Source organism: Xyrauchen texanus, chromosome 8 (genome assembly GCF_025860055.1).
Source record: "Xyrauchen texanus isolate HMW12.3.18 chromosome 8, RBS_HiC_50CHRs, whole genome shotgun sequence".
Lineage (NCBI taxonomy): Eukaryota > Metazoa > Chordata > Actinopteri > Cypriniformes > Catostomidae > Xyrauchen > Xyrauchen texanus.
Genome location: NC_068283.1, coordinates 46996533 through 47023307, shown reverse-complemented (window position 1 = coordinate 47023307; position 26775 = coordinate 46996533). Strand labels below are relative to the sequence as shown.

Here is a 26775-nt window from a genome sequence, read left to right as displayed (position 1 = left end):
GCTAAACCCTGATGTCACATCAAACACCACTGGTAAGAACAAACAGAATTGATATTTAATGTTATTTCTTTGGGGAACTATGAGTGTATATGGTTAAGCTTGTTTTATGAATGTTGTTCATGTGCATGTATGTGAATACACATGTTAATATGGAGAAATGTAAATATTCTCACATTACTACGAGTGGAATGAGTTTATTTATGCAATTTAAAATGCTTCAAGAAAATGAACTGATGTGAGATTGATTTAGAATAAAACGTGTGCCTGTAATGTTTAGCTGTATCTGTGTAATCGGCATATGTCTTTGAACTTTATTTTAATCCAACACCAAGATTTAAGGTTAAAATGTATATAAATGGAAATGTGTATATTTCAGTCACTGTTACAGCTCACCATTTCTAATGATCTTTTTTGCCTTTAATAGTTTACTCAAAGTTTCCTGTGAAATGTCCCTTGAAGAAACACATATTTCTCTATTCATATTTTTAAGAACAGATGACAGAAAAGCCATCTATGTGCATGTATGTTTTTTCGGAGGCATGTAAAGGGTTACATTTATGCATTTGGCAGACGCTTTTATCCAAAGCGACTTACAGTGCACTTATTACAGGGACAATCCCCCGAAGCAACCTGGAGTTAAGTGCCTTGCTCAAGGGCCCAACAGTGGCATCTTGGTGGTGCTGGGGCTTGAACCCCCAACCTTCTGGTCAGTAACCCTGAGCCTCAACCACTGAGCCACCACTGGGTTCTCAGTCTTTGTTTCAGACTTCTGAACAGTTCATTACTTCCACAGAACAGTTCATTGCGAACACAACTCTGCAGCATATATATCTGTGATCAAATCTTAAAATAATACAAAAACACGTTCACCTCGAATTATGATTTATATTTCAGTGATTATATATAATTGTTTAATAAAATTATTGTTAACAAATTGTGAACATTTTATGAGCATTTAAAGGCCACAGCCAAATCTAATTTTCACACCGGACACAGCAACGATAAGGCTGTGTCTGCCTCCTAGGGGGGCAGCGCCTGCAGGCTCACCACACGATCCCTAAAATATCCCCTAAAAGACTCTCACCTGAGAGTCTTCCAAGCTGAACTCTAGGCACTCTTCGCTGGCAGAGAACGCCTGCAGGTCCCAACCCTCTTAATGGAAGTGAGCGCGGTCAGGAGAGTGGTCTTCAGTGAGACCTTTAACTCGACTGACTCAAGAGGCTCAAACGGGGCTCTCTTTAGGCCTGAAAGGACCATGTGACGAGGTTTATATAAGCTACTGTCATTGTGCTGTCTGTCCGGACCAACATGTCCTTGCCCTGGATCAACAGCTATAGCCTCCGCAGGGCGAGTTGTACTGCCAGCAACTCGAGGCAGTTGATGTTCCAAAGCAGGCAAGGTCCTGTCCAGGAGCCAGCAGCTGCATGCCCATTGCACTCAGCGCCCCAGCCTGTTTTGGAGGTGTCCGTTGTAACCATGACGCAACTGGACACTTGCCGTATGTGGACTCCTGCACGCAGGAATGCAAGTTCTGTCCAAGGGCTGAAAAAGCTGTGGCAGGCAGGCGTGAGACCCACGCGATGTATGCCACGGCGCCATGCATACCTCTGGACTCGGGTCTGGAGCCAGTGCTGTAGTGGTCTCATATGCATAAACCCAAATGGCGTGACCGCCCCTGAGGATGCCATATGCCCCAGGAGCCTCTGAAAGTACTTCAGTGGGGCAGACATTTCCACTTCCTTGCAACCTTCATGAAGATGTGAGGGGAGAGTGACAAGCCGAAGGGGAGGACCTTGTACTGATATGCCCGACCGTCGAACGCGAACCGCAGGAAGGGTCTGTGTCGAGGTAAAATCGAGACGTGGAAGAACGCGTCATTAACTAATTGATGCTGAATGCATGTCAAAATGTGCTTTTGCGTCAGCATCTTGAATGGGAGTCTGTGCAAAGCCCACAACCCACTGCCCTTCTTGGGAATGATGAAGTAAGGGCTTTAAAACCCCTGTCTCACCTCGGCTGGAGGGACAGGCCCTATCGCACCCTTCTGTAGGAGGACCATGATCTCCGCCCACAGGACGGTGGCACTCTTATCCTTCACTGACGTGAAGAGAACGCCGCAGAACCAGGGATGGGCCGCCTGGTGAATTGAATCACATGTGGAGTCGGATGGTTTTGGGCAGCCAGCGCAACGGGTTGGGAGCACTCGAAGCACTTACCTTGCTCTGCGTGCCCTGCGTAAGGCGGGCCGGCACCCAGAAACCAGTCGTCAAGATGCGAGTGCTCAGGGGCAGGGGCAGGGTTCCACTCAAGCGCAACACTCATGGTGGCCTGGGCAAACATTGCGGTCAGTTCCGCGTCAGCCTCAGACCGGGCTGCCACCCCTGAAGGCAGCAGCCCACTCAAGTCCTCGGCATCCAACACCACCAAGACGCTCTTTGATGCATCGATCGACATCTCATCCAGATCTCGAGCTCCGGAAGAGATATTAGGCTGGCACTAAGGTGAGCTGCCTGTCTCATCTTAGAGATGGACGGTGGCAAACGGACGCGTTGGGGGGATGAGTGGTTCGTGGTGGATTACCCTGTGTAACCGTACCCATTGAAGCCCCCGAATTACCTTCAGTGTCAACTGCGGCAGCCTCATACCCATAGGTAGAAGGACCAGCGAGGGGGGCCTGCTGAAGTGGCTCTCCCCAAGAAGGAGATTCGCACCCTTAACGTAGCCATGGTCATGTTCTTGCAGTGAGAACATGAGCCATCTACAAATGCTTCCTCAACGTGGCTATTGGATAGATTGGGATAGCATGACTATCATGATTCTTCTTCAAAGTGCCCTTCGGAGGGTTATTTATGCAATTTGGAACGCAATCAGAGTTCAACAACTACCAGGAATTGTTAAAGGAACAAAAAGACACCACTTCCTTAAATCGTCTTAAAATGGGCTGAGTTCGGAATGGCACACTAACCATACAACTTCTGCCATACGTGTCTACGGCAGAAATAGGAGTAGTATGGTAGTATGCAATTTAGAACTCAGTCATGGTCTATAGTAGACCAACTCCCAGTCAGCATAATAATGTGGCTTGCAATTTCTCAAACATCATCCATTAGAGGCAACATTACAGTAGGTTGCCAGCAACAAGTTTCTGTTACATATGACATGCATAGTTTACAGTGAGTGGCAGATCGGTACAATATTTAATACAAATTAAGGCAAATTTGCAAAGTGGTATTAACTTTTATTCTGGCTGACAGGATTAAGGCTGTAAAGAAGACGGGGCGGGTTGACCAATCAGAAGAAATGGGCGTTTCAGTGCACCCACATGTATGTATTTCATTTTCAAGCCATGAACTCATTTTTTACTAATTTAAAGAAAGAGACGAATTCTAGTTTTTCCATTTCATAAGCCAAAAGAAAAAATGAGCCATTTGCCCCTTTGTCTTTATTCCTTTTTAAATAGAAAATTAAATGGTCAAAATGTACACACACCCACTATAACATAAAAAGAGCTCCTCTTACCACCATACTATTATGTTAAACTCTTTAATAAATGTTAAATATTTAACTTGTTTAAATTTTGGCAGCGAGTAGTGCTTCAGTCTGACTGTTCAGGGCCATTTCTAGGCATAGGCGAACTAGGTGGTCGTCAAATTGGAAGCCGCCCCCAAACGCCACATCCTATTTCAGCTACAATGGTCCACACAATGCTTCATTTTCATTAGTCTGTGTTCTATAATCCTTGGCAGATTTTTGAAATAATTTCTCATAGAATAAATTCGATTTTTAATGTGAATGAAAATGATGCTGTGAGGGATAATCTTACAGTCTCTTACGGCATGCACTGTGTAAAGCTCCTAGATCACATCTAATTTTCCACAACTCATGTTTTTTGTTACGTTGTTTTTCCCCTCAATATTCTGTCAGCTGAACCATCCAAAACAGTTTAAAGAACAGTACACTGAAGAGACTGTCCATCCCTCACAAAGATTGCACTGCTGTGAATGTGAACAGATAGAACTGCATTACAAACATAAAAACACTGAAACATGATTTATTCAATGATCATTATTTATACAGCATTTATTAGTTATGTGGTATTTTCAGACATGAATTAATCTGAGTAAAGTGATTTAAAGTTGCATTATAGTGCTCTGTATTTTGTGAAACATCAGTAAAATAAAAGGTCAGATTATATATAATTAAAATACCTTTCAATAACCCATGAGAAGATTTAGAAGTTACGTTTGACAATCAAACATGTCAACAAACACTGAAAATGACGTGAATCACACATTCAGTTTTTATCACTAGAACAGAAAATAGATTTATCTGCTGATGTTTAACACATTATTTTTAGCTCACAATTACTGATTTATCATGAAACTTAAATCTGTAATATGTCAATATTATTTGTAGTATCTCTATAACATTTCTACAGTTTGAGAACAGAGTTTCACTGTTGTGTTTCTATCTAGTCCAAACACAGGATACAGAGGTTGAGTGAATGTGGTCTGGACTCTGTGGATGAGGTTCATTGTGTAAGAGACGCTGTAGAAGGACAAAACTCCTGCACTGTGATCCACATACACTCCTATTCTACTGGAGATGTGGACTACAGGCAATTTAGTCTCAATGTTTTTGTGCCAGAATGAGTAATAGGAAGGAGAGCAGGTCAATCTCCAGGACTGATCATTACCTCCAGTCAAACACTTAGGAGCATTTCCCTTCCTCCTGATACTCTTATATGCCACTGCAATATCCACACCACGATTCCCACTCCACTCCACCTCCCAGTAACAGCATCCACTCACACTCTCTTTACACAACACCTGACCCCAACCATCAAATCTGTCTGGATGATCAGGATAGCGCTTGGGTTTCTCAGTGCAAGTAACAACTGTGTTCCTCTTAGACTGACGGAGATACTCATTTATTGTGTTCAGATCCAGAGTGAACTGATGGAAATCTGAAGGAGATACATAATACATAATCTTTCATAACTTCCATTAAAACAACATGCTATCTGTACCATCACCTTTATATATCTTTATAATATAGGCTTATATTGTAAGTGTTTGTGTTTTTTTTGTAACTTACATTGTAGAAACTCCTTCCTGGTCTTGTATTCAGGAGTGGGTAAGATCTGAATGTATTTCACTATCAAAACAAAGACATCTACAGTTTAATTCTCTTATAAAAAGGAAATGAACATGTTCATTTTATAGGAAATAATTACTTTAACTCGTTTCTGAGAATAAATGAATCACTGTAAACCCCAATGCCCAAAGTAATTAAATGTATTGAGAAGGGAAAAATTTAATCATTCAAATTAGGGACTCGATGGGGAAAGTAAATGTTCAAATTAAGTGTTATTATATGTGTTTTTGGAACATGAATGCAAAGGGGGAAACCTGTTAGTGTTTAGTTGCCATTGAGAAGAGTTTCTGTTATGTTGGTGTTTTGGGGGTTTGGGTTCACCATTATGGTGAATAAAGTGATTTGTGTTGAGGTGATTTACTCAAAATTTGTGCCATCAAAATGTATGAGTAAGTTTACAAAATGTTTCAAGTTAAGAGCAATCAGCATGCATAAGTAGTACAAAATCAAACCCGGACAGTTTCACTGTTCTACTTGAATTAGGAATTTATATACTTGAATCAGACAATTCATGTAACTCATTACCTACAATTTCTGAGTTCTGCTAACTTATTTGGGTTTACAGTACATATATGTACCTCTATCATACATCTTCTTGGTCTCCTCTCTGCAGAAATCCTCCAGTTTGATTCTGAGTTGAGTGACAGATTTCACTACATGTTCATAAGAGAGACGAGAAGTGACATTGATGCTGTCAGAGGATCCAGGATGGACAGAGAGCGACTGGAAACTCTATGAAGACAAATAAAAACATGTTCCAGGAAAACAAATAAGAACTCCATGTATTGACAAGACCTCAGTAGAGTCCAGCTCTGATACCTGCAGGAAATGGATGTGATCGTTTGTGTGTAAAAGCTGCTGCATCTCATCGACTCGCCTCCTCAGATCATCAATCTCCTGCTCTAGTTGCTTCAAGAGTTCTTCAGCTCGACTGACTTCAGCCTTTTCCTGATCTCTGATCAGCTGTGTCAGCTCAAAGCGACTTTCCTCAATGGATGAGATCAACTCAGTGAAGATCCGCTCACAGTCCTCCACTGCTTTCTGTGCAGAGCTCTGGTAACACACACACATTACTGTTAAAACACACACACACACACACACACACACACACCTGATTGTCCAGCAGTTGATCTTCTCAAAACTCACCTTGTGAAACATCACAGATTCTCTCAACTCCTGAACATCTTTCTCTTTCTCCTCGATCCTCTGCTGCAGTTTACTCTGTGTTTCCTCCAAATCTCGCTGTACAAAGCACAAATAAATGTCTGTATGAATGTAACACTGTCTATGTCCATCAAAACACAATAAGATAAAGTACATGAGCTGTTCCTCATGAGTTTCCATTGAAGTGCACCTGTTTCTCAGTCCTTGCTGCTGCAGCTGATATGGTGTTGTGGTTCTTGTGTTCATCCACCATACACAGCACACAGATACACTTCTGGTCTGTTTGACAGTAAATTTCCAGCATTTTATCATGTTGAGGGCAGATCATCTCCTGGAGTCGTCCAGTGGCATCCATCAAGCTGTGTCTCTTATTCTTGAAGAGATTTTCATGTTGTTCTAGATGATTCTGACAGTAAGAGTTTTGACACACCAGACAGGACTTGACGGCTTTCTGTTTTATTCCAGTACAGACGTCACACTCCACATCTGCAGGACCAGCGTAACAGGGAGTCTCTTGGATTCTCGTCATTTTCAGTTTCTCCACCATCTCCGCAATCACCACATTTTTACTTAAATCAGGTTTTGGAAATAATTTTTTTCTGCATTGAGGACATCTCCTCCCATTCCAGCAGTCTTTAATACAGCTCCTACAGTAACTGTGTCCACAGGGAATGGTCACTGGATCCTTCAGGAGATCCAAACACACTGAACAACAGAACTGATCCTGAGTTACTGAAATACTGGATCCTGCCATTTCACTGAATGTACACACTGACAGAGAGCCACACATTAGTTCATCTGTGAAACATATTTTCCAGAAGTGGGCTGTTTGTGGGCCTTTTTGCTAGTGCTGCAACAACACTAATTACAACACAAACACACTTATGATACGAACTGTTTTATAAACTATTGAATGGGTTATTGCATTTTTTGTACTTTGTACTTTTGTACATTGTACAGTGCATTTGCTGATATAAAGGCCTATCTAAAATTGTTAGTCATAGTATTGTAAAGCTGTTCTACCTTCAATAAACAGTCAGTGATTACTTAAAACTAGGTGATAAATTGCTGTAAAACTATTTGGGGCTTAACCCATTCCTCTCACAACATCTTGGGAAACAAATAAAGTTTATCTCTGATTATTGAAATAAGGGACAAAACATGTCCTACATACAAAAGTCCTTGTTATGTAAAAAATTAAGAAATTAATAATAATAAAAATATTTAAAAAGTTAAATCTAAAGCAAATGTGTCTTCTCAGGACATTCACTGCCTATATTCATTCTTCTGATTAAGCAAAAGTGAACCTAAAAGTAGCTGATGGGAGCTAAACAGCTCTATTAACCCATAAAGACACATTTAAGGAACAGTTTATAATATATAGAAGAGCAAATAAAGTCAGAAAAGCACATTGACAGAATTAAGCACACACACTTTCCTTTAAGTCCAGTTATCAACTAAACTCACCCGTGTCTGTAGAAATCACAATAAAAGTGGTTCTTCTGCGTTTTTGCTTGCATTAAGGTAGACTCGTTACTTTGTGTGTAATTACATTACACAGTTTTCTCTATGACACGAATGCGTTCCGTGGCACAGATCTTGATTACTGAAACCTTTGCTCATATTAAACACGTAACGGGACATTCACTCTGACTGAGTTACTAATTGACAGACGTTTAAGTGGACGCCCAAATTTTACAATTGAGAGGATTCAAAGAGTTCTAGCAGGAATCACATACATTTACTGTGTTCAGTCGGTTATGCATGAGTCTAAGTTTTGGCCAGTTAAGACTGCTCATTAGTTGCAGTTGATAATAACTGTAAACTGTCTTTATGGTTTAACCCTAAACCAGACTCACTGTGAGTGCCAGTTCCCCTCTGACTAACCCCACCCTAACCCTAAACCAGACTCACTGTGAGTGCCAGTTCCCCTCTGACTAACCCCACCCTAACCCTAAACCAGACTCACTGTGGGGGCCAGTTCCCCTCTGACTAACCCCACCCTAACCCTAAGCCAGACTCACTGTGGGGGCCAGTTCCCCTCTGACTAACCCCACCCTAACCCTAAACCAGACTCACTGTGAGGACCAGTTCCCCTCTGACTAACCCCACCCTAACCCTAAACCAGACTCACTGTGAGGGCCAGTTCCCCTCTGACTAACATCAATATAATGTCAATGTTACTTGTGTATAGTTAAAGTCATGGTTTAAAATGATTAAACTAAGTAACACTTTCATAGATGCATTGTTCTTTGTTATTTGGCTGATGAAGTCTTTTATTGGCAATTTATTGATAGTCTATGAATAAATTTTAAGAGTGTAGTCCATCATTAGACAAAGGTGATGCAGGCAGAGATCAGTGAGATGCATCACAGTTCAACCGGCAGGAAATTTTGGTGAGGTCCAAGGTTCAGGCAATGGTATACGATGTTTCCCATGTTTTAAGGTTGGAGTTGGCATCAGTTCATCCTCTTTTTTGCTAGCACCGGCTGCTATTAGTCATCATCACTCAGAGTCATGTAGAAGTGGAGTCCAACATGAAGCAGGAACGAGGCAGTCACAGCGCGCGCACTCGGGCAGATGATGTCCACGCTTGTGGTCCAAGAGCGCCACCTGTGGCTGAACCTGGTCGAGATGAGGGACAAAGATAAGGCACGATTCTTTAACATGCCCATCTCTCCATGTCGGCCTCTCAGGCGACACCGTCGAGGACTTCCCCAACAGTTATTGGTGGTGAAGCAACAGACAGAGGTCATCCAGCACATCTTGCTCTCTTTTGACAATGTGGGTACTGCAGCCTATACGGGGTGCGGCAAACAGAAAAGGAAAAGGGAACAAAAGATTTTCCTCCCGGCCTGATGCCAACTCCAACCTTAAAACATGGGAAACATCGTATACCCTTGCCTGAAACTTTGACCTCACCAAAATTACCTGCCGGTTGAACCGTGATGCATCTCACTGATCTCTGAATTTCTTCATATGTAAAATTGGCTTTGATTGATTTTGTAACTTATGATTTTAATCCTACCTGGCAAATAATAGTTATTATTTGATTTATTCTGCATTCCTCCTAAATCATTGATCACCAGTAGATTCGAGGGATGCCTTTTGTTACCGTAAACTTATGTCCAGGATAATGACATTACTGAAGCTTATGAATAGGCGAAAACCACGTAAGACTACCAGTCACTGCTTATCACCGTCTTAGCAAGTTGTATGAAATGTGACTAAATAAAACTATCATCTGGTTATGAGCAAGCAGCAGGCGTCTGAATCAGATGATATTAGTAAACCCTGCAACTGCTGACTATGAACAGAACGTCTCGGGTTATGACTATAACCCTTGTTCCCTGAGAAGGGAACGAGACACTGCGTCGTTGAAAACGACTCTTTGGGGAACGCTCCTTAGCGTGCGCCTCTGAAATATGAATGAAACTATTCCAATCTTGATTGGTGTTGCGTCATGACGTAACATGTGACGGCATAACCGGATGCATAAAAGTGACGCCGGTACACATACACATTAGCCTAGCGATGAAGCAAGCCGCTCTCAGGCCTTGAGGGCGTGGCAGGACGACGCAGTGTCTCGCTCCTTCTCAGGGAACAAGGGTTATAGTCATAACCCGAGACGTTCCTTCCGAGGGAACTCGCGACTGCGTCGTTGAAAACGACTCTTTGGGGAACGAATGCCCACTAGGCCACGCACCGAAAAAAGGCCTGCCCTAGGGTGAAACTGAACTCAGGCACTCAACTAGGACAAGAGCACACGTGCGCCAGGCATACTAGGGAGGTGCAGACTGTAAAACCTGATGAAAGTGTGCGGGGTAGCCCAACCGGCTGCCTCACAGATCTCCTGGAGGGGTACTCCCGATAAGAGAGCCCTAGAGGACGCCATGCCTCTAGTTGAATGAGCCCTCACGGCCAAAGGTGAAGGCAAATTAGCACCTTGTAGGCCGAGATAATAGCCTGAACAATCCAATTACTAATGGTTTGTTTCGAGGCAGGGAGCCCCTTCTTAGGTGACCCAAAACACACTAACAGTTGGTCCGACCTCCTCCAAGAAGAGGACCTCTCGAGGTAAACACTCAAAGCTCTGACAGGGCAGAGCAAATGGAGCCTCTCTTCTTCTGCCGACACATGAGGTGGAGGATAAAAAGCCTGCAGGACCGTAGACCGTGCCGTGTTAGACGGCACCTTAGGCACATAGCCAGGTCTCTGGTGTAAAATGGCTTTAACTCCGCCAGGGGCAAACTCCAAGCAAGCTGGCGTCACTGCCAGGGCTTGAAGATCACCCACCCTCTTTAGAGAGGTAATAGCTAAGAGAAAAGCCATCTTGAACGTCAGGTCCTTGGGCTGAAGCCGACTGAAGGGGTTCGAAGGGGGCCAGGGATAACCCTTCGAGAACCACCGCCAGGTCCCAGGCAGGAACCCTGGACCTGGTTGACGGTCTCATCCTCCATGTACCACGGAGAAAACGAATGACCAGCTGGTGCCTCCCCAGAGGCCCATCACTCAGTGGTGCATGGAACGCCGAAATGGCAGCCACGTACACCTTAAGTGTGGAAGGGAGAGACCACAGAGAAACGATCTTGAAGAAACTCCAGAACTGAAGCCACCGGGCAGTTAACTGGATCTAATTCATGTTCTCTATACCAAGTGGAACACATTCCACTTGAGGCCATATAATCTTCTAGTAGACGGAGCCCTAGAGCTAAGTATGGTTTCAACCACCCCCGCTGATAGACCAGCATTTAGGTACTGAACCCCCTCAGGGGCCAGACCCACAGTTTCCACAGCTCTGGACCGAGGGTGGAAGACTGTGCCCCCCGCCTGAGACAACAGATCCCTCCTCAGAGGAATCTGCCATGGCGGAGCTATCAGGAGTGAAATTATGTCTGAGAACCATACTCGGGCCGGCCACATGGGGGCAACCAGAAGTAGACTGATGCCCTCTTGGCGGACCCTTTCCAGGACTCCCGGGAGCAGCCGATCGGGGAAATGCGTACAGGCCAAGCCTCGGCCAAGCCTGTACCATGGCGTCCAACCCCAGTGGGGCTGGATGTGAGAGGGAGAACCAAAGTGGACAGTGGGACGTCTCTCGAGACGCGAATAGATCCACTTCTGATGGTCCAAATTTGTCCCATATCAACTTCACCACCTCTGGATGAAGTCTCCATTCCCCGGGCCTCAGCCCCTGCCTCGACAGGATGTCTGCTCCCTGATTCTGAACCCCCGGAATATACATGCTCTGATAGACAGTATTTTCCCTTGGGACCAAAGAATTATCTGATGCGCCAGTCTGCACAGAGGGCGCGATCTGAGTCCTCCTTGTCGGTTCAGATAAGCTACCACTGATGTATTGTCCGAACGTACTAGGACATGGTAACCTTTGATGTCTGGAAGGAAGCCGCGCCCCAGCCAGTGAGGGAGGCGTCTGTCGAAACGGTTTTCCGGCGACATGACGCTCCCAACACTGGCCCTAGGGACAGGAACCAAGGTTTCTTCCATATTAGCAGAGAACGAAGGCATCTGCGCGTTACTCTGATTATACTGAAATGGATTCCCCTTGGGGGAAAACACCTTGGCTTTCAGCCACCACTGGAGGGGCCTCATGTGTAGAAGGCCCAAAGGTATCAAGTTGGATGCCGCTGCCATGAGGCCCAGCAGTCTCTGAAACTGCTTTACAGTGATGGCCTGGCCTAGTTTTAACCCGGACACCATCGCCAGAACGGACTCGATACGTGCAGGAGACATGCGTGCCTGCATCGTAACCGAAGTCCCACACAACACCCAGAAACGTTGTGCACTGGGATGGTTGTAACACACTCTTTTGTGTTGAGTCTCAACCCCAAACTTCGAATATGGCCAAGGATGACATCTCGATGCCGAATCGCCATTTCTCGAGACTGGGCCAGAATGAGCCAGTCATCGATAAAATTCAGTATGCGGATGCCCTGAAGTCTCAGAGGAGCAGGAGCTGCATCCATACATTTGGTGAATGTGCGGGAGAGAGTGCTAGGCCGAACGGAAGAACCCGATATTGGTAAGCTTCAGCCCCGAAGCTGAACCTCAGGAACCTCCTGTGACATGGAAGGATGGGTACATGAAAATAGGCGTCTTTTAGATCTATCGTGACAAACCAGTCCTCGGATCTGATCTGACTCACGATGACAGGAATGGTAAGCATTTTGAACCTGAACCTCCTCAAAGGCCGGTTCAAAACTCTGAGATCTAAAATCGGCCTCAACCCCCCATCCTTTTTTTGGAACTATAAAGTACCGGCTGTAAAGACCGGACTCCCTGTCTGAATGAGGAACACATTCTATGGCCTCCTTCAGCAGCAGAGATTGCACTTCTTGTTCCATCACCTGAGCCTGCCCATGCCTCTACAAAATCTACTACGGGAACCAGCCTCTCGAGGCTGGTCTCGGGTGTTTTTCGAGCACTGTTCTCGACTTCCTGAAGCGAGATACCGGCAGGATTTAGTCGATACAGTCCTTGTGACCACAATTGATGTGTGTTTTTTTTTTTTGACGCGAACGGCACGGTGTGCGTTCGCTGGAAATTGATGTGGCCCGAAACGTCAGAGACGGCGGGAACCGACAACGATTTCCTGAGGACTCCTCTGCGAGAGCAACCTCGGTTCTACCACCTCGGTAGGACCTCTTTCCTGAAGCTTCAACTAAGGGAACCAGCCTCTCGAGGCTGGTCTCGGGTGTTTTTCAAGCACTGTTCTCGACTTCCTGAAGCGAAAGACCGGCAGGATTTAGTCGATACGGTTTCTGTGACCACCATTGATGCTTGTTTTTTTTTTTTGAGACGAACGGCACGGTGTGCGTTCGCTGGAAATTGATGTGGCCCGAAGCGTCAGAGATGGCGGGAAACCAACACCGATTGTGTGCGGCCATGTAAGCCCTACTTATTAAAGCAGATGTATCTCTGCAGGGCTTACTAGGCAGCGCCGGGGTTTTAGCCCATATACCATGCCCCCAAAACATCGTCTGTAATCAAACACTGGGGCTGGAGATACGGGACGAATGCGTTTTACCCCACAATCTCGTTTTAGATATCTTTGTGGAGATCGGGGAAAAACGGCAAACCCCGGCGCTGAGTTTGTGATCTGTGCCGCAGGAAACGCACGTCTAATTGCGTTCAACTTGCGTTCCCTGCTCATTTTGTGGCCAGCTGATATTCAGTCTGGCCACGGCACGAGTCACAACCTCAATCAGCTCCTCATAAGCTTGGCCAAAAACTGGCGTGCTTGGCTCACGGTCGTCCGCATCGATGCTGAGCATATCCACTTCCTCGGAAGCAGTGAGCTCAAGCAAGGGGACCTGATCATGGGCAGAAGAAGCCGTGACGCGAGCTTCTGCACCACTCACAGTAGGCTCGGGATCCTCAAACGAAGAATGAGAACGTGCCGCAGCAGTCTCATTCTCATCTGCAAAATCCGCTACGAACCCCGCGATTTCAATCGCCAGCTGCCTCAACAGACGCGGGACCAAAACCGTGGGGAACGCGAGCCTGACCGTGCTCATCGAAGCACGCCAACCGGAGCGCAGCACTCTCATGTAGTGCTTCACAACTTTCACAGGCAGATCCCTCGAGAGCTGCCTGTAGCGTGCTGTGCTCCCAAACAGTTCACACATAAAGCGTGCGTGTCCCTACCCGTAATGAAACGAGGGCAGGGGTGCACGCACTACTTGAACTGTTCGGTGGCCATAATATTTTTAAATCAGACAAACAACACCAAATAAGACAAACAATTTCAACATAGAGCGCTTGCTGAAGAGCGAAAGCTAATGTGTATGTGTACCGGCGTCACTTTTATGCATCCGGTTATGCCGTCACATGTTACGTCATGACGCAACACCAATCAAGATTGGAATAGTTTCATTCATATTTCAGAGGCGCACGCTAAGGAGCGTTCCCCAAAGAGTCGTTTTAAACGACGCAGTGCGAGTTCCCTCGGAAGGGAACTGGCGATTTTGTGTCCGTGAGATCTATGTAATTAATCGGCCGGCATATGACACTGAGCGACAGTTGGGACCCGAATTAAAGGATAATGAAAATTAAGAGGATTTAGAGTGATCAATAACTTAAAATGTTATATTAAAAGAATGATCAGAAATCAATTAGAACTTAAATCTAAATTAGAGGTCAACTTAAATTTACATTTACCGGTATGCATTTGGCAGATGCTTCTATACAAAGTGACTTACAGTGCACTTATTACAGGGACAATCCCCCCCGGAGCAACCTGGAGTTAAGTGTCTTACTCAAGGACACAATGATGGTGGCAGTGGGGATTGAACCAGCAACCTTCTGAAGACCAGTTATGTGCTTTAGCCCACTACACCACCACCACTCTATATTGGAGTCATATTAATATAAATCGGAGTCAGATAAAACCAATAACAGAATTAATTTGTAAAGTGTAAATTAACAATAATTGCTTTACTTCAGTGCTCAGAAAAGACCTTCAAAGGGCAATTTTACCCATCAAAGTGTTCCACTGTGGACCAATAGGTATTTGAGTGAGATCCCTTCCCCTTTTCCAGGTTTTTAAACTCAATAAAGACTTAATACAATTATGAATTTATTATTTTACCATACTTTAATGCAATGGTAATTTAGTATTACCACCCAAAGTGGACCCGTTTACTTGTTTTATTCTGAAAACATTATCAACCTGTTAACACACTCATGGGTCATGATGTGGGTCTCGTCAATGGTTTGATTGGCATCCCATTGAGCACTCAACTGAATAAAACCGGCTGCATGACACTGATAAATGATTACTGCCAGAGTAACATTCACATACAGTGTGAGGGACTTCAACAATTTACAAACAACTCAATGAACAAACATTTTTACTAAAGTCCATCACTGAAAATATTTGCTTGTAGACTTGGCACATGCAGTCTCACGAATGGACATGGAGTGGCTGCATCACTCTTTTCTTTGAGCAGAATATTTATGGCAGATTCATTTATCATTTCATTTTTAGATTTGACCATCCGTAATTATGTCAAAAATCCAATTTCAGATATCTGTTGTGCATGTTTGATTAGTAGTAAAGCGTGTGCACTCGCATATATGGTTGCCAGATTGCATACATCAAGTATAACATACTGTATTTCCAATTTGTGCAAGTATAAATCTCTGATTGGGGTGTTTCATATATTCATATTAAACGCTTGTGGATGCACGATAGGTCCAAAAGCCAGATAAATGAAAGATCTATTAAAAAACATTCATGATAAATCGACCAGCAGGCAGCAGTTTGACCTGGTCTGCAATTGAGGGTGCTCTACGTTTCATTTAAGGGTGCTTGGCACCCTCAAGCTCCCCCGTAGAACCGGGACTGGTTCATTACCTCACTCAAAAGCATCCAATGAATCAGCTGTATCCGCAACATAATCATAATATTACAATTTACATCAGCACAGACTTTAAAGCAAATGAACAGATGAACTTGAAGTAATGTATTTCTTTTATGATATTTAAAGTTCAGATGTTGATTTATTGATTAGAGTTAAGATACTGTCACTGATTTATCATATAAGAGTACAAAGTTTCACTGTTGAACCCCAATATAGTCCAAACACAGGATACAGAGGTTGGGTGAATGTGGTCTGGACTCTGTGGATGAGGTTCATTGTGTCAGAGACGCTGTAGAAGGACAAAACTCCTGCACTGTGATCCACATACACTCCTATTCTACTGGAGCTGTGGACTACAGGGAGTTTAGTCTCAATTTTATTGTGCCAGAATGAGTAACTGGAAGCAGAACAAAACAAATTCCAGGATTGATCATTAAATCCAAAATCAACCTCTTTACCATCTCCCTTCCTCTTGATACTCTCATATGCCACTGCAATATCCACACCACGATTCCCACTCCACTCCACCTCCCAGTAACAGCATCCACTCACACTCTCTTTACACAACACCTGACTCCAACAATCAAATCTGTCTGGATGATCAGGATAGCGCTGGGGTGTGTTAGTGTAGGTAACCCTTTTATTCCTCTCAGACAGACAGAGATACGGATTCACTGTGTTCAGATCCAGAGTGAACTGATGTGAATCTAATGGAGAAAAAGATATAATCTCTCAGTACTTTACAGAATGAATGCATCACATAAGTCTGGCTCTTTATTCCTTTTCAAATGATTAGGTTTACAGACTATGTCTCATTCACAGGTAACATCAGTCTTTAATCTAAATCCATCTCGAATTACAACTCACAAATAAACATTTGTATTGATTAAATCTCATCTTTTATTTATTTATTAAGGAGCTGTTAAATAATCTTAATGAACTGTGGGGTCTTTTCCAATGGAGTGAATTATCTCATTATTTATTCCCCTTCATGCCATTCCAGATGTGTTTTCTTCATCTAATGTACACAAACTTTTAGAAGAATATCTGAGCTCTGTAGGTCCATATAATGCAATTTAACAGGTACCAAAATATGAGGCTCAAAAAACACATAAAAATAGCAGAAAAGTAGCCCAAACGACTTCACAAAGTAAATGATTATTTCCAAGATATATTAAAACAACTTAAAGCAAAGCCAGGTCAGAGGAGGTAGAAACACAATTAATTGTACAAATAAATATACACAAATGTTGATGGTAATTTCACTAAATATCAAAGGTACCATTTATCTGAGGTCTAATTATAATTCTTTTCACTCTAAATCTTGACATCAGCAATCTTCTTGGCAATCAGGATTTCAAGCTCGGTTACACTTCCTAGCACTTGACACATAATTTATGCAGAGCCGCTAGTATGGGCTGAAATATGTGCCACCAGAAACTGAATTTGAACCATTTATATTTGAATTTGAATGGCTAAACTTGAATAATTGCATTGAAAAACTGAATTTGAATCACATAATTTGAAATTGTATTGTTTAATTAAAATTGAATTTATTCAAAAACTGAATCTGAATTGTATCATTTGAAATTGAATTTATTCGTTTGGAACTGAAGTCCAATAAAATTTGATCCTCACTGAAAATTAAACTCTCTATATATCTTCACATTCACTTCTCACAATTCAGATTCAGTTCTCAAATTCAATTTCAAGTTACTGAGACAGACATCCGGGTAGTTGGAGGATGAAGGAAGAGCAATCGAGCGCAGATCGATAGATAGCGTTCATTGGCGCACAGGACTCCTCTTGGGCCAATCAGCACCAATGTTTTGGAGCACAGTACGTTACCCGCCATGAAACTATGGAATTACGATTGTGTCAATAATAATGAATGTAACTTTATAAAACTGAACGTAACTTTATAAAACTGAACGTAACTTTTTCAGAAACTATCAAAAATATTCCATTACAAAAGAAGAAAAGCACAATTAAAATGAAAAAATGAACTCAGTCGCATCTAATTTAACAGGCTCTTCAAATATGCTTCATTTTTTGTTAATGTTTTTCAAAGATTCGTTTTGCAAATCGTGGATTCTGAATACATTGCCACAGATTTCGCTTATGCTTCGCAGTTTTTCGTTTGCTGTTTTGAGACAAACCTCTCGTGGGGGTGGGCTTAACAGTGATCTACTCTGATTGGATAGTGAGCTTTTGATGGACAGGTGCTCTCTGACCCGGATGTACAGACGTCACTCAGTGGCGCGCATATTGGAAAGCTCTTGCGGTGATTTGTAGTTATGCAATACGTCGTGCTTTGTTGTATTACTTACTAACAATATGTAAATAATATTTGACCTATAATGATATAATTTAATATTATATGAGACCTTCGATCGTCTAATAATCATCTTCGATCAGTCTGTAAAGATGAGCTCTCAGGAGAGACACGGAGCGGCATCATCTTCCTCCTCCTCTTGTTTTTTTTTTTTTTTTTTTTTTTAAATGTTTAATGCAAAGAACAGGAACATACAAAAGAGAAAGCATACGTACATCACATAATATCAACCAAAACAATAAAGAAGACAAAAAAATAATAATAATAATAAAAAAAAAAGATAATAATAATAATAATGTATATAACAATAAAAGAAGAGGTAGGGCATTACATCACACAAAAATGTTCACATGAAGAGATCAAATGCAGTGCAGATTCTAACAGTCCTTATGGCTTTCTTATTATACTGAAATCAAATTTAGATAATTTTCTATTTCTTTTAAGAAGACAGAGAAGATAGGTTTACAGTTTAAAAATGTGCATTTGTGAATATAGAATTTGCTTAGGAAAATAATTAAATTAATAACAAAACAGACATTTTCGTTTGTGGGGTCTGAATCAAAACACCCAAATATAATGTTTCTCATATGTATTGAGAAGCCTGGCAAAATCTTCGACTTGATAAAAACATCAATATCATTCCAGAGCTTCTGAGTGTAATGACACGACCAAAATAAATGAACCACTGTTTCATCAGAATTCACACAAAAAGAGCATGTTAGCTCAATGTCAGATTTAAATCTTTGTATAAATTTCTTAACAGGATAGAACCTGTGTATCAACTTAAAGGAAATTTCTTTCACTTTATTTGTGAGAATGAATTTCTGCTGTAAAGACCAGATTTTTTCCAATTAAGGTTACCAAACAAATTATTCCAAAAGGAAATAACAGGTGGAACAGAAATCAAATCCTTAAGAAATAAAGATCTTGTAGTTTTTAGCTTTCGACTCTGAAAAACAGATTTGACCAACAGAAGTATCACAAGGTTTAGGAAAGGATGCAGTAGATACTGGTGTGAAGTAATTACGGTTTTTACATAAACCAGAGGGAATAGCACCCATTACTGTAGCAAATTCCTTTGGGGTTACTGGTATTTGGTATTCAGAAAGAAATTCTGAATATCTGAATAAAAGACCTTGCTTATTAAACAAATGCTCCACTCCTCCTCCTCTTGTCCTTCAAGGCAGCTTGAAGTAAGTTTGTGTTACTGAAGTAACCAATAACATCGATAAAAGCTTTATTCATGTAACGTTACAGTGTGCAACAGTTCTGGCTTTATTTTGCAAATTTATTGTTTAACCACTTCAGCTCTGCAGGATATTTGGAATTTTTTAGAGAATTAGGCATATCTGAATTTAAAAGAGCGTCCTGCCCACATACATTGGAGTAAATGGATAGAAATTGTCTAATTTGACAGAAAACACTCTAAATTTCAACACAGTGGTGGAATATTGCATATATTTTATTATATTTATTCACAATGTTTTGATAAACACATATAAAATATCATATTTTTATATATTTTTTAATAATTTTTTATTGTCATTCACAAGTTTGCAATGCACTGATGTCATGTCATGATGTTATGTAGTTTGTTTGTTTGCTCTTTTTCACAGTTATTATATTCAAGGACGTGTCAATGTAGACAGTGCAGATATCAAACTGGTCTTTATTCTACAGCAAGGCAGAAATCTTGGTGCAGACGCTGCATCTGCAGCTGTACATACCAACCTTGAAATTCTTAACCAGTCGCTCGGGAATACCAGCACAAGGCAGGGTCAGCAGCAGTCCGTTCAGCAGTGGGGGCAGAGTCAAACAGTGGACCAAGATATGGCCAGGTTTCAGTTTTGCAATCATGACAATGACAAAACAGCAAAATTTTATTTAGCATGCATTTACAATACAACAATAAATTTGCAAAATAAAGCCAGAACTGTTGCACACTGTAACGTTACATGAATAAAACTTTTATCGATGTTATTGGTTACTTCAGTAACACGAACTTACTTCAAGCTGCCTTGAAGGACAAGAGGAGGAGGAAGATGATGCCGCTCCGTGTCTCTCCTGAGAGCTCATCTTTACAGACTGATCGAAGACGATTATTAGACGATCGAAGGTCTCATATAATATTAAATTATATAATTATAGGTCAAATATTATTTACATATTGTTAGTAAGTAATACAACAAAGCACGACGTATTGCATAACTACAAATCACCGCGAGAGCTTTCCAATATCGCGCCACTGAGTGACATCTGTACATCCGGGTCAGAGAGCACCTGTCCATCAAAAGCTCACTATCCAATCAGAGTAGATCACTGTTAAGCCCACCCCCACGAGAGGTTTGTCTCAAAACAGCAAACGAAAAACTGCGAAGCATAAGCTGAAATCTGTGGCAATGTATTCAGAATCCACGATTTGCGAAAACGAATCTTTGAAAAACATTAACAAAAAATGAAGCATATTTGAAGAGCCTGTTAAATTCGATGCGACTGAGTTCATTTTTTCCATTTTAATTGTGTTTTTCTTCTTTTGTAATGGAATATTTTTGATAGTTTCTGAAAAAGTTACGTTCAGTTTTATAAAGTTACGTTCAGTTTTATAAAGTTACATTCATTATTATTGACACAATCGTAATTCCATAGTTTCATGGCGGGTAACGTACTGTGCTCCAAAACATTGGTGCTGATTGGCCCAAGAGGAGTCCTGTGCGCCAATGAACGCTATCTATCGATCTACGCTCGATTGCTCTTCCTTCATCCTCCAACTACCCGGATGTCTGTCTCAGTAACTTGAAATTGAATTTGAGAACTGAATCTGAATAGTGAGAAGTGAATGTGAAGATATATAGAGAGTTTAATTTTCAGTGAGGATCAAATTTTATTGGACTTCAGTTCCAAACGAATAAATTCAATTTCAAATGATACAATTCAGATTCAGTTTTTGAATAAATTCAATTTTAATTAAACAATACAATTTCAAATTATGTGATTCAAATTCAGTTTTTCAATGCAATTATTCAAGTTTAGCCATTCAAATTCAAATATAAATGGTTCAAATTCAGTTTCTGGTGGCACATATTTCAGCCCATACGCTAGATGGTGCTAGGAAGTGTAATCGAGATCGCCAAAGAGACTGCTGATGTCAACATACAAAGTGAAAAACAAGTTGGTCTGTTCTATCCCCAAACTGAAGCACTTCAGAAGCCTTTTTAATCCACTGGAGTCCTTTGGATTACTTTTCTGCTACTTTTCTGATTACTTTTGAGCTTCAAAGTTTTGGTCACCATTCACTTTATTGTAAGGAGCAACAGAGCAACATTCAGAAAGAAAGTCAAGCACATCTGGAATGGCATGAAGGTGAGTGAATGATAAGAGAATTACAATTTTGGGTGAACTGTTCCTTTAAGCATCTCTCTCTCTCTCTCTCTACTTACATTGTTGGAACTCGTCCCTGGTGCTGAATTCAGGAGTGTTAAAGATCTCAATGTTACTCACTAGCAAAAACAAAAGACATCTGCAGTTTAATTTTTATGTACAGAGGAAATTAAATCTACATTTGCTGTAGTAACCCTTACAAAAATAACTGCAGTACAAGTGTGGTCATTTGGACAACATATTATTGTCATTTTCTTTACTGTTGTACAAGTGTGGTAATTTTGATGCAGTATTACTGCAGTTTTCAAAGTCCTTTTTTCAAGGAAAGTCAGTCCACTTGGTGACCATCTTTGAAAATACCTCTACTTCAGTGAGGAAAGACTGAAATCTCCAGGACAGCTGGTCAATATTACGATCAAGACAATATATTAAATCAGCAGAATAATATGACATCAGTGGTATCATTAATTGTGCTTCATTTGGTTGGATCGCACAAATTTGTATTACTTTTTTTTTTAAATACTACTTTTCATAATATGTTACTTGTAAAGAATAGTACTAAATAGGGTTTACAAAGTGCATGGTTTTTGGTGTGCAGGAAATTGACAGTGAAAATGTGGCAGAAAATGTACAGTATTGGACAAAATGGCAATAAATAAATCATATGAATAATAAACACAAATTTATTATATATCTTAATGAAACAAATTACTGAATGCATACAAATGCATATCTGATGTGTTAACTTAAGCAATACTCATTACAAATTATTACAATTCAATTTCATAAATCACAAAATAACAATAACAAAAAAGTTCTGTTATAATCATCTGACTTCTGTAGCTACATGTTGCAATCTTTTGTTATTATTTGTTTTACCTGTTTGAGATTTTTTTTTTTTTTACCTTGTCGGATTAAGAGAGTGTCCAAGATCCAAAATTAAAGGATTAACATTGAAGAAATCAAAAATAAAGAACTAGTTATAACTTCAATATTTATCTGTGTTTAACAGACATATTTTATACCCAAATATTAAACTGCTAATAATATCATCAATGTACCTCAATACCGTGATACCATAATGTTGTGGTAATTTTTGTGATGGTTATCATACCATGAAAATGTCGTCCTGTTACACCCCTATTTGACAGGTGATCTCTCTATCCAAAAGCTGATTGGCTCTTTTACCTGTGAGGCAGGACTTCTTTTTCCAGCATCTATTGGCGGTTAGGTTTTACATTTTCTCCTATTGATTTCTCTGGTACTGCAGTAATACTCTGTCCAAATTACCACACTTGTACTGCAGTTATTTTTTTTGTAAGTGAAACATCATGAATACTATTGTCTATGTAGGTTAAGGACTTGTTTTACAACCTGTACCCTAAGGAAGTAACATTCAGCATTTAAAGGCCTTTTCAGACTAAATTCAATGCAAAAAAGCTAGATGAATTGCAAACAAACCGCAATGTCACAACAAAAGTAACTTGAATTCATGCCATTACAATGGATGCTCAAAAATCATTGCCAATCCATTTGCAAGTTCAAGGCTCTCTGTCTAATATTAGCAAGATGCAGGTCATCAAAGATATTAAGAAACATTTAAAAAGATGGTTCAAGTAGGTGTGAGCAGTTCCCTTCTGTCACTCACTCGACGTTGTGTCGATTGTAGTGACACTAAGGGTCCCTTTTTAGAGCCTTGGTTACCTCTTGTCTTTGAGAAAAGGCCAATGAAAAATTGGTGAACAGAATTTGCATGTCCCTCCCCCGGACATACAGGTATAAAAGGAGGCCATTGTGCGACTGTTCAGACAGATTTTTCTTCGGAGCCGAGCGGTTGTGTGATCAGCGAGCTGACGTTCACTACTGTTCCACTCACCTCTTCCAGAGCACTCTCTTGGCATTACCAGTGGCTTTCACTTCTTCTGCATGCCAGTGCAGACTACAGCCCTGGGTGCTTCGACAGCACGTACTGGGAGAGTATATTTTCCTGACTAAAAGAGTATATTTCTCTATCAGAGCAAAAAAACACATTGAACATGCCTTGAAGATGCCTTTCCATCTATATGTAATTTCTGGGTTTGGTCAATATCTCACAGCCATATGCGCTGTCTGACGTGTCTGGGCCATGAGCACACTGAGGCAGCATTTGTGGATGGTTCATGTTCTCATTGTGAGCTTTCCTTCACGGCTTTCCTTCGTACGGGGGAATGCCACTTCAGCCGCCCCCCCCACCCCCCCATGTCGCGCCATTTTCCCATGAGATTAAGGTCACATCCACACCCCCCACCAGTTTCTTTCTTCCCGGAGGTGCATGACGAGTTGACGAAGTCGTGGAGGGCACCTTTACTGCCCAAAACCAGCTTCCTCACTCCTCTGCTCTCACTACCCTTGACGGCGGAGCGGTCCACGGGTACACAGAGGTCCCCCAGGTGGACAAAGAGGTTGCGGTGAACCTGTGGCCACAAAACATCACCACCTGGCGGGATCAACTGGTCACAGACAGCACAGACACTTCTATCCAAAGTGACTTACATTACAGGTACAATCCCCCCGGAGGACCCTGGAGTTAAGTGCCTTGCTCAAGGACACAATTGTGGTGGTTGTGGGATCGAACCGACAACCTTCTGCTTAACAGATTAGTGTTTTAGCCCACTACTCCACCGCCACTCCTGTAAGGCCCGATTCAGAACTCGCAGGTCCAAGATTGGCCGCAACCCACCGCCTCTTTTTGGGTACGATGAAGTAAGGGCTGTAGAATCCCTTCTTAATCTCAGCTGGAGGAACAGGCTCTATTGCGTCCTTGCGTAGAAGGGTTGCGATTTCCACACAGGGTGTTGACGTTTTCGCTGTGCACCAAAGTGAAGCAGATACCACAGAAACGGGGGCAAGGTAAGTGGAACACGGAGCAAGGTAAGTGCTTTGAGTTTCCCCTAGCACAAATACCTTGGGACACAATTTTGCCCCCCGACATAACATTATTTGCTTCCCCCTGCTTCAAAGCCCCACCAGGTTTGTCGAACGCGATTGTCCCCTTAGTGCCCCTCGCACAGAGCTTGGACACGTGGCTTATGCTTTCCAACCCCTCACGCTGGCTGGCCAGGACCATCCGACACGGCTACGCGATTCAGTTTGCAGGTGCCGCCCCGTTTCAGCAGCATCTGAAACAACAGGTCACCACAACGCAGTAGATTGTAAGTCCTTAGGGAAGCACAACCTGATCATCAAGTTCCTTAGGAGGCGCCTGGAGGCTGAATCCTCTTAGGCAAGGCCTGTTTCCCTCCTGGGACCTCTCTTTGGTCCTCATGGGCCTTCAGAGAGCCCCCTCTGAGCCACTACAGTCAGTCAAACTAAAAGCCCTCTCCTTAAAGACAGCCCTCCTGATTGTGCTCGCTTCCATCAAGAGGGTTGGAGACCTGCAAGCGTTCTCTATCAGCGACACTTGCTTGGAGTTAGGTCTGGCAGATGCTCATGTCATCCTAAGACCCCGACCTGGCTACGTGCCCAAGATTCCTCCGATCCCCTTCAGGGATCAGGTAGTGAACCTGCAAGCACTGCCCCGGGAGGTAGCAGACCCAGCCTTAGTGTTGCTGTGTCTGGTGTGTGCTTTGCGCACCTATTTGGATCGCACGCAGAGCTCCTTGTCTGCTTTGGTGGACAGCGGAAAGGGAACGCTGTCTCCAAACAGAGGCTTTGCCATTGGGTCGTGGACGCCATCGCCTTGGTCTACCAAACCCAGGCCGTGCCCACCCCCTTGCGGGTTCGAGCACACTCTACAAGGAGTGTGGCATCCTCCTGGGCACTGGCCAACAGCACTACAGCAAATTCGGAGGAGGAATTCTGACGAGACCCATTACGGGTACCAAATACCCTGTACTGGAATAGGTGCTCCACAGATGCCAGTTATCATCGTAACTCCCTGTGTCGTATTTTCCACGGTACGGTTCCCCTATCACTGGACCCACGTCACCTTTGTCAGAGTCTCCTCTGCCCCCAGTCACTGTGATTGTATAGCTCCTCCGTATTTATACATGACGTATTTGCCACATGTTGAACTCCCCAGTTGGGCAGGATGTGGTCTCTACGGGGTCTTTTCCCCCTGAAAGTATAGAATAGGAAAAGAACACCTTCCCCAATGCATATTATAAGGCCCCAGCTGCATCTAACACTCTATTGAAAGAAACATAGAGGGAGAAAAGGCTGCGGCTGGCGCGGTCTGCTCCCATACTAGTTACGTCACTCCCCCCACCCCCCCTGTGGGGCGTTGGGGAAGTTTACGTGCAGTCTGATGCACCTGCTACTTTGGCACGCAACAGCTTGCTTGCACCTGCATCAGCACACGGTTCAGTCTTGTGCCGTTTTTGGACAGGGACCCCAAGTGTCACTACAATCGACACAACATCAAGTGAGTGACAGAAGGGGAACGTCTAGGTTACTGTTGTAACCCCTGTTCCCTGATGGAGGGAACAAGACGATGTGTCCCTCTTGCAACAACACTGTGGGCAGTGGTGGCTCAGTGGTTGAGGCTCAGGGTTACTGACCAGAAGGCCGGGGGTTCAAGCCCCAGCACCACCAAGACGCCACTGTTGGGCCCTTGAGCAAGGCACTTAACTCCAGGTTGCTCCAGGGGGACTGTCCCTTTAATAAGTGCACTGTAAGTTGCTTTGGATAAAAGCGTCTGCCAAATGCATAAATGTAAATGTACCAATTTCTGTAATGGCTGGGACCTTATTCTCGACTCCTCAGCTCAAAACCTGTCTGAACAGTCGCATGGACATGCAAATTCTGTTTGCCAACTTTTCATTGGCATCAGGGAATGGGGGTTACAACAGTAACCCAGACGCTTAACTTTTTGGTCTGATCCAAGTTTTTATGCTGCTGACTTATACTACTTGAAAGACTTTATATAAAATAAGATTATTTCATCAGGGCAACAAAACTGTGACAATGGAATTGAACAAACATGAAAAGACTGAACAAGTCGTATGATTTTGAGTTATCATTTATTTCTGTACCACAAATGGTTACAATTACAAGCCAAAGTTTATGGGTTTTGAATGAACCAAGTAGTAGTAATATTTGACTTAACTAGCACAAACAAAATAAAATTAATGAATACAAAAGGAGGTTACTCACCTTCATATAATTTCTGAGTTAAGAAATTTACCTCTTTTATGTATCTTCTCAGTCTCCTCTGTGCAGAACTGCTCAAGTTTGCCTATGAGTTGAGATACAGATTTCACCACATGATCGTAAGAGAGATGAGAAGTGACATTGATGTTGTCAGTAGATCCAGGAAGCACAGATAGAAACCCGAAACTCTGCAGACAAAAAGACAAATGACAGATAAAAGCTGAC

General features: G+C 42.4%; 1 protein-coding gene and 1 long non-coding RNA gene across 7 annotated transcripts in view; one reads left to right on the top strand and one right to left on the bottom strand.

Moving 5' to 3' along the window:
• On the top strand, window positions 1-5893 carry LOC127648366 (uncharacterized). Its single transcript, XR_007971160.1, has 3 exons — window positions 1-32; window positions 3255-3324; window positions 5771-5893. It is a non-coding gene; the product is annotated as an uncharacterized LOC127648366 (long non-coding RNA).
• Window positions 4085-26775, bottom strand: part of LOC127648302 (tripartite motif-containing protein 16-like) — a 94673-nt gene continuing 71982 nt past the window's right edge. The window contains exons 1-7 of one of the 6 annotated variants that reach the window (XM_052132950.1): window positions 7789-8383; window positions 6512-7092; window positions 6304-6399; window positions 5977-6210; window positions 5736-5889; window positions 5098-5157; window positions 4085-4966 (exon numbers count right to left, since the gene is read on the bottom strand). In XM_052132950.1, the coding sequence (XP_051988910.1) occupies window positions 4422-4966; window positions 5098-5157; window positions 5736-5889; window positions 5977-6210; window positions 6304-6399; window positions 6512-7075 (1653 nt within the window). In that variant the 5' untranslated portion in view covers window positions 7076-7092; window positions 7789-8383 and the 3' untranslated portion in view covers window positions 4085-4421. Of the gene's footprint in view, window positions 4967-5097; window positions 5158-5735; window positions 5890-5976; window positions 6211-6303; window positions 6400-6511; window positions 7341-7788; window positions 8384-16277; window positions 16415-21479; window positions 21540-26584; window positions 26739-26775 lie in introns of those variants that run through there. The other 5 variants (XM_052132947.1, XM_052132951.1, XM_052132949.1 and 2 more) reach the window with 5 other exon arrangements.